At 38.8% G+C, this 13871-nt stretch overlaps 1 protein-coding gene across 1 annotated transcript; it reads left to right on the top strand.

Moving 5' to 3' along the window:
- Positions 1 to 1600: 1600 nt before the first annotated feature.
- Positions 1601 to 2713, top strand: LOC110893251. The gene has a single exon (XM_022140370.1). It carries the CDS (start codon positions 1601 to 1603, stop codon positions 2711 to 2713), a length of 1113 nt encoding a protein of 370 aa, XP_021996062.1.
- Positions 2714 to 13871: the final 11158 nt, after the last annotated feature.

The following is a 13871-nucleotide window of genomic DNA, read 5'->3' as shown; positions in this document are numbered from 1 at the left end:
TTACAGATATCATCTGTGGTATACTCACCTGTAAGACTGAATATCTGGGATTCTGGATACAGGAGTATATTCAAGAGGTGGGACACATGAATGAGTTTAAGTTCTTAAAATATCTAAATGGTATCCTGAATCAGTTGAAATTTGTATGAAAATTTAAGATGGATCAGTATATCGACAATCTAAGTGAATTGTTTAATTCTTAATGTGAATTTAAGCTCAACGGTACTTGTGACTTGTCAAAAACTGATATGATCCTCTGACGCATACTCAAACAAAAATATTATCTGTAAATATGTTTGTACATATTTCTTACTGCTTTATATTTTCAGAAAATACAAAAAGATTTTGATTTCTGCTTTATTTTCGATAAACCGATGTCTGAGTTGTTGAGTTTCAAAATCTAAGTAAGCTGATTGTGTTTCTGAAAATAAAACATGTTCATTAATTTGAAACTTGAAATTTCTAGAAAAACTTCAAAAACAGCTTGTGAATATCTTCAAGGTCAGTAATTTGAACTTGAATGATTAACTGAGAGGGATTTGGATGTGTAGATTGTTAAAATCTTTGTAATAGAGATAGTTTACGATCCGATTTGTTAATATTGTCAAAACTATGAAGTTTGTTGACAGGGGGAGTGTATTAGAGAACATGTTTAATGATTTCGAAAATATTGTTACTTATGAATGTTTGAGGATTACAGGAAAGATCCAGACTACGATCCCAAGAGCTGAGTCTAAGGGGGAGTCTGAAGACGAGCTCAACGAAAATGAAAGCATACATAGAGCCAGATATCATTTCTGGAAGAGCTTGTAGCCGGAAAGCAAGGTGTCGATCCCAAAGCACGGAAGCTTGACGAAAGGGGGAGCCTGAAGAGTTTACCAAAAGGGGAAGCTGAAGCTGAAGACAGATCCACCGGGATTCTGTTTAAGCAAGGGGAAGTCTGTGTTGCTAAAGAAGTGTTAAAGCTTCAAGAAGACTCAAAGAGAGAGAGAAAGAAAAGATGCTACGAGTTGACTATAGATTGACTACAGCAATATCCAAGAGGGAGTCTGTTAATGCATTATCTGTCTATCGCCTCCGTCAATCTAGTCCGTAGCAGAAACCGAAGGAAACGGGAGTTATTTTGTTATTTTAGTGATAGTTAGTCAAAAAGGCAAGGTGGCATAATTGTAATTAATGAGATTCCTCATTAAACTCCTTGGCCTATAAATAGAACCTTTAGGGTTCTCATTTAGAACTTTTGGAACTTTTGGAACTTGGAGAGCTAGAGGTTAGAGAGAGAAGCTAGAGAGAGAAAGTTCATTGTTGGTGATTCAGGTGCTATACGTTTTCAGATTTATCAATAGAATCACGTTTATATTACATCTCGTGTGTTCGGTCGCGTTCGTGTACGGATTCCGCACGTTATACGTTCGTTTCACAATCATTTCGGAGTCAAAACCGGTCCTACAATAATGTTCAAACCACAAGCCAAGTGTACAACGTGTGCACCAATTGCAATGAAATAGGCCATACGGCGAAAGTTTGTGTAGTGGGGGTGGTTGATGAGCAAGTAGAGGAAGTCAATGCAATTCAAGGAGGGGGTGGTCGAAATTTCAACATGAACTCCAACACATACCACCCCGGGTTACGAAATCATCCTAATTTCCGTTATGGGAATGCGGCGAACCAAGCTAACCCAAACTTTCAAGGAGCTCAAGGTAACTTCGCACCTCGTCAACAATACAATCAAGGCAATTATCGGGGTGGAAACAACTATGGTTATCAAGGGCAATTTCAACAAACGAGTCAAGATGGTTCGGGTCAAAGCTCATCAAGCGGGAATGAAGTCATGGATATTCTTCAGGCTATGCAACAAGATATGCAAAAGCGGAATCAACTCGATGAAGTCCGATTGCAAAAGGATGAGGTTCGTGACAAGAGCATTCAATCACTAACGACCCAAATGGGTCAATTGGCTACCGACATGGCGGCGTTGAAGAAAAACAAAGGTCAACTTCCTAGCGACACCAAGGTAAATCCTTCTCATGGTTCGTCACGAGGTAATAATGTTAATATTAGTCATGTTAGTGTATTAAGAAGTGGCAAGGAGTTTAAAGCCAATTTGTCACCGGAATTGGTTGAGGGGGTAGTTAAGGATGTTACGGGTAATGAGAGTGATGATGAAGTTTCACTGGTTAAACCTAAAGAATCAAATGTTAACAAACCGGGGTTGGGTGAAAATGAAAAGAGTGAAAAAGTTGAGGGTGAACCGAGTCAAGTCGCGTTTCCATCGGCTTTACTTGACACGGGTAAGAAAAAATTTATTGCATCAAGAGGTCCCCAAAAAGAAGAATTGTGGGACATGTTTAAACAGGTAAAAATCAATCTTCCACTACTTGACGCAATAAAACAAGTACCCGCTTATGCTAAATTTCTAAAGGAATTATGTACACAAAAAAGGCAACAAAAGAAAAAAATGCCTAAGCGGGTAGACTTGATCGGGCAAGTAAGTGCGGTTTTGAACGGGGAGCTTCCCCCTAAGCTCAAAGATCCGGGTACGCCATTGATAAATATACAAGTTGGTAATTTTCAAGTGGCAAAGGCGTTACTTGATCTTGGAGCCGGGGTAAGCATTTTACCGGGGGGCTTATATGACCAATACGACTTTGGTCCGCTAGCAAGAGTAGAGACAACGGTTGTTTTAGCCGATTTGTCTCATAAGCTACCCTGAGGAATGGTTCAAAACGTGATTGTGAAAATTGATGAGTTCTATTACCCGGTTGATTTTTTAGTTTTGGACTACTCATTCGCGGACCCAAAACAACAACAAAATGTTATTTTGGGTCGGCCATTTTTTAGCACCGCGCATGCTGTGATCGATTGTAGATTTGGTACAGTCGATATGACTTTTGGGAATCGAAAAATGCGCTTGAATGTTTTTACTAACAATTCTAATGATGTTGGTGTTGATGAGTGTTTCATGGCAGATTTAGTCGATGGATGTAACCCGCACGAGTACGAAGAGGATGGCATAGATATTTGTTTGTGTGATTTTTCTGAACAGGTACATGCGTGTGCACTAAGGGTTGAAGAAGAAAAGCAGGATGCTATGGCTTTGAAGGAAGGTCGACCACCATGGACTCATCAATTCGAAAGCTTGCCGGTGGAAATAAACTCGGGTACTAGACCATCATTAGAAGAACCACCAAGGTTGGAGCTCAAAGACTTGCCAAGCCATTTGAAGTATGCGTTTTAGGGGATAATGACACACTACCGGTCATTATTGCCTCTGTAGGATCATGTATTGACCCGAACGAGTCATTCAGAGGAGTTATAATCTGTTTCAGAGGCGGAATCTAAGAAACAGACGTCGAAACAGCTTGCAAATCCTTTTAAACTTCTTTCTGATTAATATGACAGCGATTACAAACACGGGATAAACCGGCAGCACCTCGGTATCCAAATTCACAATTGTTACCTGATTTCGCTTGAACTAACCTATTTATAGTGCATGAGGTTCCGCTTGAAAGTAACATGCATTTCAAGCGGAATAAGGATCGTTGCCGATTCCGCTTGAAAGTGACAAAAGTCATTTCAAGCGGAATATCATCCTTCAAGCGAAATCACATTAATTCAATCTTAACTCTTCTATTTTCTCGTACAACGTGCCCTGATCTAACATATCTAGTACAAGACTCGATATAAGACGAAGTCGACAGATGTATGCACCAACAGACTCCCCCTCAGATGTTGACGAGTCTTAAGTGTCGAGTCTTCTCATCTTCAATCCTGACCAGTCTTTGGGCTTCCAGAACTTCTTCTCTTCCAGAATCTTGACCTGGCTCCTATTCAGCTCCAACAGATTTCTCCCCTTGAATACTAATAACTTCCAGAATCTGAGTCTGGCTCTAGAGCTTTCTAATTCTCCTGATCAGATCTCTTGATTCCTTAAGTTCATCAGCATCATCTGTTTCAGAATCATAACCTGGCTCAAACTTTATCCACAAAGTCCTCAGGTATCGGAAACCTGGCTCTTCTCAAATTTCAAACCTGTACATTCTCTTTCACACACATAAGTTTCAACAATTTAATATTATGATGTATGAACCAACTCAAACTCTCCTTCAAAATAATCAGAAAATCTGTGACCATTTGCAGAAAGCTATTCAAACATATTTAGACTTAACAGACTCCCCCTCAAAATGATCATCATCAAACAAACTTTCCCAAACCTGTTCATCATCTTCAGCACTCGGAATTTTGAAAATCAGCTTTCCAACATCAGTTATCGAAAATCTTTTTGAATTTTTCAAAAATTATGCTAAAACACAATCTTTTTGGGTTTTTCTAAGATCTTCAGTGTGAAAAAAAATGCAGAAAAGAAATATTTACAGACAATCTTTTTGTGAGTTTGTGTAAGAGGATCATATCAGTTTATGAGACAAATCATCAACACCGTTAAGCTTCATTTCATTTTAAGATCTAAACAATTCACTTAGACTGTCAGAATATAGATCCACTTAAATTTTCACACAAAGTTCAACTGTTTCGAGATACGATATTAATGTCTTAAACACTTAAACTTATTCGCGTGTCCCACTACTTGAATATACTCCCGTATCCAGATCCCAATATTCAGTCTTACAGGTGAGTATACCTAGATGATATCTGTAAGGGGGACTAGGTCAGAATTTCCATTCAGCACATGATTAGCATTTTTCAATGTTTCATCATTTTTTATGCTGAGGGTGGCGCTATATTTCAAGCAATTGCAGAAAGTATTATATGGGGACTAGGTCAGAATTTCCATTCAGCAGAAGTCCCGGGATAATACCCCAGATATCACTGAGTATAAAGACCTAGTATCTCAGAAAGAGGGACCTTTCAAACAAGATTTCGGGGGTTACCCATATATCCAAGAAATGTTACCCACGATATAAGCAAGTTTTAAATTTAGGTTTATATCTCATCACAATTTACTAAATGTGCAAAAACCTACTGGCATATCATTAGTGAGATTGTTTATCACATTTTTAAGTTTCCATTTCTTTAGCATGTTGTGGCAGTCCACTGATGTACTATCATTTCCTCTTTTCACAACAAAACTCACTTTTGAATTTATCATGTTTTTGGCTTTTTCAAATTTTCTAATGTTTTTGGATTTTCTGAAATTTTTAATCCACCTAAAATGCAAACACATTTAAAGAAATTTGAAAAGAAAGATGACAACTGATATCGAATTGCTTCAATTTGCCATCCTCTTGTGTTGGACCGTGTTCCGACCCTAAACAGTCAGTTGAGATAGTTCATCTTCACGTATAAAGGCGGAATCAATATATGCGAAGTAACACAGCTTTTCCTTTTCAATTCTTTTTCTTTTGTTGCATTCTGATTACAAATTGACAGAGTTTCAGTACCAAATGCTCTCAACAGTTTCGCTTCAACGTACATGCATGAATGACAAGGTTTCGCTTATGGCTGCTATTTATAGTCCATGTGGTTTCGCTTATAGAGCATGACTAATAAGCGAAACTACTTTAATGACAAACAAGCGAAACCTCTAATGACACAAAAGCGAAACTACATCAAAATACAATTTTGACTTTCTAGCTCCTAATTTGATCTATCTTGACCTAAGACTGAATTTAGACGTAGTCAACAGACATTCCATGCATCAACAGACTCCCCCTTGGATGTTGACGTAGTCTTCAGCTCCTGAGTCTTCCGTCTTGGTCTTTTCTCCAACTCTCTGTCTTCACATCATAAGCACTCTATCTTCACAGGCTTCAGAATCGTTACCTGACTCTAATTTCCATCTTCCCTTCGACTGTTGATCCAGACTCCCCCTTTCACAGACTCTCCCTCTCTGTATGCTAGAATCTGAGGTCTTGATTTGGTTCAAGCTTTGACAATTAGCTTCCATGGGAATAATGAAGTTTAAAACCTGTGACTCAACCAATAACATTACAATTCTATCTTTTCAACAATAAATCACTAACACAATCAGCCTTAGAAATCCACTCAAGTATTCAGGTCCAAATTAATGACCCTGATTACTCAATTAATCTACCAAGTTCAATTTAATGACCTTGGTTGATCATTTGACGAATCAAACTGATTTTGTAAAAACATCACTTTTTCTAAAAACAATGTAACAAGCATCAACTTAATGAACTTGTTTTAGCTTTGAAAACATCTTCAAACTTCAACAAAGTAAGCTCTCCTCATTCTTCAGCTCAGAACTTTCCTGCATCTGCTTTAATCTCCGAGAATCCAACAATCAACTCTCTACTTTGGTTTGTCAAAAATAAAGCAGAAATAAAATCTTTTTGGATTTTAATAAAGTGTTCTAAACTACGAAATGAAATGCAGAAAACTTAAATTGCAGAAAATAAAGAAATTGAACTATATACAAATTTATTTTTGGCGAGCGTGTCAGGGAATCATATCAACTTTTCAGACAAATTACTAGTACCGTTAAGCTTAATTACATGCTCAGATTTAAACAATTCACCTCGATTGTCGATACACTGATCCAACTTAAATTCTCACACAGATTTCAATCTATTCAGGATACGATTTAGATGACTTATGAACTTAGCTCAATTCATGTGTCCCACCTCTTGAATATACTCCCGTATCCAGAATCCCAATATTCAGTCTTACAAGTGAGTATACTACAATGATATCTGTACATAAATTAGGTATGCGAGGGCCGAGGGATCTCAGGTCGATACTTCCGTATGCGCAGAGAGATATCAGCTTCGACTTTTCAGTATGTCCCCTTAAGAGGATCTTTTAGCTACAACAGCAACGACTATCAATTTTATTGTTCCATCTGCATGCTGAGGGTTTTATGCTATGTTTCAAGCATTTGGTGAAAGTATTATCCAAGGACTAGATCAGAACTTCCATTCAACAGAAGTCCCGGAATAATACCCCAGACATCATTGAGTATAAAAACCTAGTATATCAGAATACGAGATTTCAGGGGTTATCTATATATCCAAGTAGTGTTCCCACGAATTTCGCAAGTTTGAAATTTTAGGTTTATATCCCGAATAAATCTACTAAATGTGCGAAAACCTATCGACACATCATCAGTGAGACTGTTTAACTCATTTAGACTTTACAATTCTTTAGCATACTGTAATTGTCTAGCCGATGTACTATCATTTTCCCTATATACACAAGCTCGTTTTCAATTTTATCATGTTTTTGTATTTTTGCATTTTTTTTACTATTTTTGTATTTTCTGAAAATATATCTATTTACAACTATCTACTCCCCCTAAATACCAAAACAAGTAAAAAAAACGACAAACCATTGCAGATTGTCTCTCGTCTTCATCCACAACAGTACTCTCATCAACGCCAATTATGCCATCCGACACCGACAGAAGCTTCATACCGTTCAGTTTTAACAAATATTTAAACCGATTTTTATCAAAAGCTTTGGTATGCAAATCAGCTTTCTGTTCGTCAGTGTGGATTTTCTCAATTCGTATCAACTTTTTCTCGAAGCAATCGTGAATAAAGTGATGACGAATCTCTATATGTTTAGTTTTAGCGTGATGTACTGGATTCTTAGTTATATTTATTGCGGCCTCATTATCAACAAACAAAGGTGTGTTAAGAAACTGCAAACCGTAGTCGTACATCTGTTGCTATATCCACAGGATCTGAGAGCAGCAACTGCTAGCAGAAACATACTCCGCTTCACATGTAGATAACGCCACAGACGTTTGTTTCTTACACTGCCAGGTAACCAATCTAGGTCCAAAGAACTGGCATCCTGCAGTCGTTGATTTGGTATTGACTTTGCAGCATCCGAAATCCGAATCGGAATACCCTTCGAGCGTAAAGTCGCCTTTTCTAGGATACCACAACCCCAATGTGGGTGTTCCTTTCAAGTAACGGAATATCCTCTTCACAATAATCATGTGCGAAGCTCTCGAGTTAGATTGATATCTTGCTGCGAGGCACGTTGGGTACATGATATCAGGACGTGAAGCAGTTAGATACATCAGAGAACCTATCATGGAACGGTAGAACGTTTCATCAGCCCTGTCTCCGGTGAGATCTGGGTGAATCCCATGATTTGTTGCAAGTGGGGTAGCAGCTGGAGTAGAACTTGACATTCCAAATTTCTCTAGAATATCATGCACGTACTTCATCTGATGAATGAAAATTCCCTCATGTAGTTGTTCAACTTGTAGACCCAGAAAGAATTTCATCTCCCCCATTGATGACATTTCGAATTTTTGCTTCATCACCTGTTCGAAATCTTTGCACAATTTCTCATTTGTTGACCCAAAAATTATATCGTCTACGTAAATCTGAACTATCAGAAGATGTCCGTCGACCTCTTTAGTGAAGAGAGTGGCATCCACTTTCCTTCTGATAAAATTGTTAGCGAGTAGGTGTTGAGACAAAGTCTCGTACTAGGCTCTCGGTGCCTGATGTAGACCATACAACGCTTTGTCCAGCAGATAAACTTTGTTCTTGTGGATTGGGTCAGTAAAGCCCGGCGGCTGACCGACATAAACCTCCTCTTTAACCTTCCCATAAAGAAGCGCCGATTTTACATCCAACTGATAAACTTTGAAGTTCTTCCAAGACGCAAATGCTAGGAAAATTCTGATTGCCTCTAGTCGTGCTACAGGAGCATAGACTTTTGTAAAATCAATCCCCTCCTGTTGACTAAAGCCCTGAACAACGAGTCGAGCTTTGTTCCTTACAACCACTCCTCTGTCGTCTCTCTTACACTTGAATACCCATTTTGTATTGATTTTCCTTTGACCATCCGGTAAATCCACTAGCTTCCACACTCCCAACTTTTCAAACTGACTCAACTCTTCTTGCATTGCAATGACCCAAGAGTCTTCAGTAAGCGCCTCTTTATACGTTCTCGGTTCGATCTGCGAGATAAAACAACTTAATGAAAATTCAGTTCGTAAAGGTGCTACTGTAGAATAAAAACATGTTAAGCCCTGGTCTATTTGACGTGTTGTACGAACGCCTGAATGCAATTCTCCTATGATCAACTCCTCTGGATGCTAAGAAAGAGTTCGCGGCATCACTTCGCTTGGAACATCTACATTTCCCTCCAGATTAGTAACATTCTGATCTGCATCTTATTCACCAACATGGTTTGTTTGACTTGATATCTGGATCTGCTCCCCCTCAGGATCTGAATCACCATGATCAAAAACTGGCATGTCATTAGCTTCTTGATCATCATTCACTGCCGACTGATTACCAGGAGCAACGTCATCATCAAGTTCACCAGCATTGCTAGGACCTGCTTCATCATCATTTGAAGTTTCCTGAGGTCTTCTAGAATACTCCGCTGGGAACCTTAGCTGCGATTCATACTCTCGCAAAATATCCAGCTCATCAAAGAAATCTTCATCTTCCTCTGATTCTTCTCTCATGTCAAACGAATCCCAAAGTTTGTCATAATGATATCGCCATGAATCTCCAGGATTCTGTGGCGGCATAGTGTGACCTTGACATTCAACATTCGTTGCTTCAATAATCCGCTTCTCACTTGGAACGAAGACATGTCGCAATGGATTGGCATAACCAACAAATATTCCCTCAATGCACTTCGAACCAAACTTTCCATTAGGCTCCATAACTGTACAGGGTGACCCGAACGGTTCTAGATACTTCAAATTCGGCTTGCGGTTATTGATTAGCTCAAAGCATGTTTTGTTGAACTTTTTGACAGTGAGAACCCTGTTGAGCGTATAGCATGCGGCGGAAACAGCTTCAGCCCAAAAATTAATCGGTAACTTTGAATCTGCGAGCATAGTTCTAGCCGTCTCTATTAGCGTCCGATTTTTGCGTTCTGCAACTCCATTCTGTTGCGGAGTGTACGGAGCACTAAACTCATGCAGTATACCTCTTTCATCACAAAATTCTTCCATCTTACTGTTTTTGAATTCAGTACCATTATCACTTCTAATTCTACTGATAGGCCTCTGGTACAGATTCTCAATTCTTTTAAACAACGCCACTAAACTGTCAAACGTTTCGTCTTTCGTTTTCAAGAATGAAACCCACGAAAATCTGGAATAATCATCAGTTACGACCAAACAGTAGTAATCTCCTGTAATACTCTTGACATTCACCGGACCAAACAAATCCATATGAAGTCTTTCCAAAGGTCTTGAAACTGAATTAACTTGCTTTGTAGGGTGTGACTTTTTCTTCTGTTTTCCTTTGACACAACTAATGCACTCCCCTTCCAGATGAAAACCTTTGACATGAACTCCTGTAACCAAATCATTATGCACCAAGTGATTCATCTTCCTTAGGTGAATATGCCCCATTTTCCGGTGCCACAATCTTGATTCTTTTTCCGTTGCTCTGGACACAAAACAATGAGCCTGACCCGTGGATGTAGTAGCTACGCTCATGTCTAACACGTACAGATCATTGACTCTTGGTGCCCTCATGATGATCCATTCCTCAGGTATCACAAATCTAGGTTTCAAGATCAAACATTCTTTTTTAGTGAAGTGAGTAGTATACATCCTGTCGCAGATCTGGGAGATACTCAGCAGATTATTCTCCAGCTCAGCGATGTAGTTAACTCTCTCAAACGTTACAGTTCCGTTGGATAACGTTCCTTCACCTATAATCTTTCCTCCCTGATTACCAGCAAATCCTACGTAACCACCATTAATATTTCTGACATCATATAGTAACGCAGTCTTCCCTGTCATATGTCTCGAAGCTCCACTATCCATGATCCATCTGGATACAAGTTTTGGAAGATCCTGCACATAACAAACTTTGACTTAAAACAACTTCAAGAAATATGCCGATTCATGCTTCGCGATCCAGGAAGCTCCGGCAATTCAAACTGCTTAGTCAAACATGGTGTCCACCAAGGCCTCATCAGCCTTAGGTGTAACCCTGACTGTTTTAACTCTCGCAACTTGAATTTTAAAATTTTCAGCCTTCATAGGTGGAAAATTCGCATCATAATCAACTTGAATTGATTCCTCAGAAGGTGAAACCTTTTTCTCAGTTTTGGGTTTCCAAACTTGTCGAGATAATGCAACCCTTTTGTAAAATTTGTCATTTTTAGTTACCGACTTCTTTATGGGTTCATTTTTCACTTTGATGTTATCATTTTTCACACTCTTTTTCTCAACAACGATTGGTGTTTTACCCTTCACATCAACTTTCTTCTGTTGAGTCTTCACAGTTCCAGTCTTAGGCTTCACATTGGTACACTTTCGTGCAATGTGACCAACTTGATTACATCTGAAACATGTTCGAGTATCAGCCACTCGACTAGTACCTTCAGACTGAGACTGAGAAGCTCTTTTCTCAAAGAACTCTTTGTTTGATTTTGAAAAAATTTCTTTTTCTTCATCAGCAAGTGAACTCGAACTGTTCACAAAATTTATCTTCTCGACAAACCTCTTGTTTGGAACATTTCTTTTCTGATATAATTTACCCCCCTGATAACCACCTGACTAGTTGTTTCTGTTGTTATTGTAAAAACACGGGGGACTAACAGCTTTCTTGTTGTAAACCTTTTCTTTCTCAAAACTCAATTTGCATTTTGTTTTACTCAGATTGTTCACTTCTGACAACTCAACTTCGACCAACTTGAAAACATTTGTCAATTTGTTCATGTTAACATTTTCTATTTGAAACTCTGAATCCGAAAACAACTTATCTGAACCTAACATCTTGTACATGACAAGATTTGATTCTTCATTTAAGTTGTTCTTGGACTTTTGTTTCGGAATGTATTTGTCTAAGAAACATCCATCTTCCTCAGTAGTGTCACTATATGTTTTAAGCACATTTTCAACAACACCTTTTACAATATCATTTTGGACACTATCGTCATTGGAAGATGTGAACGTGACATCAATATTCTCCGGAAATTTAACTTCACTTTCTTCCTCAAGTTCAACTAACCCAGATTGTTTTTTCGTGTAGTTATCAAGAACAGGTGGTGGAACTCTATGAAAACCCACCCCGGTTCCATCAGAATACACGTCTTCGCCAGCTTTGTTTTTGCCAATGGGTTTTGGAACAATATGTTGCAAAACAAAACTTGCGGAGCTATAGCTGTTAAGCTTCAACTGGATTCGCTCGTTTTCAATTTCAGCCTCTTGAACTTTATGTTTCAAATTAGCGATTTCATCCAGTTGTTTGTTAATTGATTCTTCTTTTACCCTAAGCACTGCTTTTAAATGCTCGTTTTCTTTAAAAGTTTTACCATTTCGATTATCACTATCTTTCACTGTGCTTTTGAGTTTTTCAAATTTTTCAGAAAGCTGACAGTTTTCAAGAATTAACTTTTCATTTTCTTGTTTAACTTTTTCCTGTTAAATTTTATCAGTTTCAATTTGAGCAGTTAATTCTTTAATCCGTTCAGTTGAAGCTTTAACGGTTTTGTCACGCCCAAGAATCTGATTCTCAACGCTTCTGACTTTTGCTATCAGATCCTCAATTTTCTTCCCGTTGAGATACGTGACAGTATTACAAAATTTGCACTCTTTGTTGCAATTTTTGCAATCAACATTTCCTTCGATCTTTTTACTTGACGCATTCGTTGACGAGTTTGGACTGACCTGGCCTTTTGACTCAGACACGGAGTTAGAGTCTACCTCAAGTGTTTTAGCAGCCAGCACTTTGTCAGCCATTTTTCCCAGGTTCTCTGCAGTCAACTCCTGTGTTGTATCGATAATTCCAGTATCAATCTTTTTTGATTTCTCGATCTCTTCTTTCTTCTTTTTCTCTTTCTCTTCTTCTTTCAATTTCTCGGTTGGAGTTCCCCACCATTTGTTTTGCCAATACTCATCCTCTTCTTTTAACTCCTTGATGATGGCTTCCAGATCAAGCGTTTTGTCATCGATCGCAATATTTCCATACTCATCAAGATAACACTCCCTGTCCGGATCCCATCTTCTCGCTCTCTTCGCTTCCAAATAGATACGAGAAATTCTAATGATTCTGTTTTCAGCAATCATTTTCCTATAATTATACTTCTGCTCTTCAGTACAATCGTCTTTCCACGGAATAGGTTCATCTTTTGCCATGAATGCGTAACCAACCGCATCTTCTTCCGGTAGAACCTCTTTGCTCCAATCATACCCCTCATCATCATAAATCACCGCAAGAGCTCTAGATTTCTCTTTGTTGTCTTCACCCTGCTTCAATCTAGGCGGCTCAGATTTATTCTGATGGTATATTGCCTTCTTGTAGTAATCATCTCTGAAAGGATTCTCCGATTCATCAGCATACGCGTTTCTGCATTCTCGCTTGAAGTGACCCTTCTGCTTACACTTGAAGCAAGTCACTTTGGACTTATCGAACCCCAACTTAGTAGATGGACCACCAATTGTCTTTCTGCCGGTAATTTCCATGAAACGCTGTGCTCTGCGGACAGCACTTGCCATAGCCCAATGAATATCGATCAGCTCCATTTCTTCGGGATCTATCTGGTCATAATCTTCCTTCGTCAGGTTGGTATTGCCGATCTTTCCAGCTACTAACCCTTCGTATGATTCCAACACCGATGCCAAGAAGACCGTTTGTTGCTTAGCCGACTCCTCGGTCAAAATTCTGTGCATTCTTCAAATCTATTGCAATGTTGCACAGAAACTTAGCATCAGAATGACTTGCAGATGAGGAAGATCCACTGTGATAACCACTGTGATTTCCACTGCTTTGACTTTCTTTGCTTGCTGTCGACACATTCTCAGCAGAAAATGCAGTCTTTGGAGAAGTTGCTTTTGGCATCATGCTTTTCGGATAATATAGATCCAAATTCTGACTTTGTACGTCTTCTTCAGTTCCAGTTCATGACTTTCAAGCCTCTCAATAACCAGATCTGGAGTCAACTTTTCA

Source organism: Helianthus annuus, chromosome 2 (genome assembly GCF_002127325.2).
Source record: "Helianthus annuus cultivar XRQ/B chromosome 2, HanXRQr2.0-SUNRISE, whole genome shotgun sequence".
Taxonomy (NCBI): Eukaryota; Viridiplantae; Streptophyta; class Magnoliopsida; order Asterales; family Asteraceae; genus Helianthus; species Helianthus annuus.
The sequence above is the reverse complement of the archived record's forward strand: the minus strand, read 5'-3'. Positions and strand labels throughout refer to the sequence as shown.

Bases quoted from the DNA above. Each gene is read 5' to 3' on its own strand.
- LOC110893251 (XM_022140370.1), top strand. From the start codon at position 1,601: ATGAACTCCAACACATACCACCCCGGGTTACGAAATCATCCTAATTTC.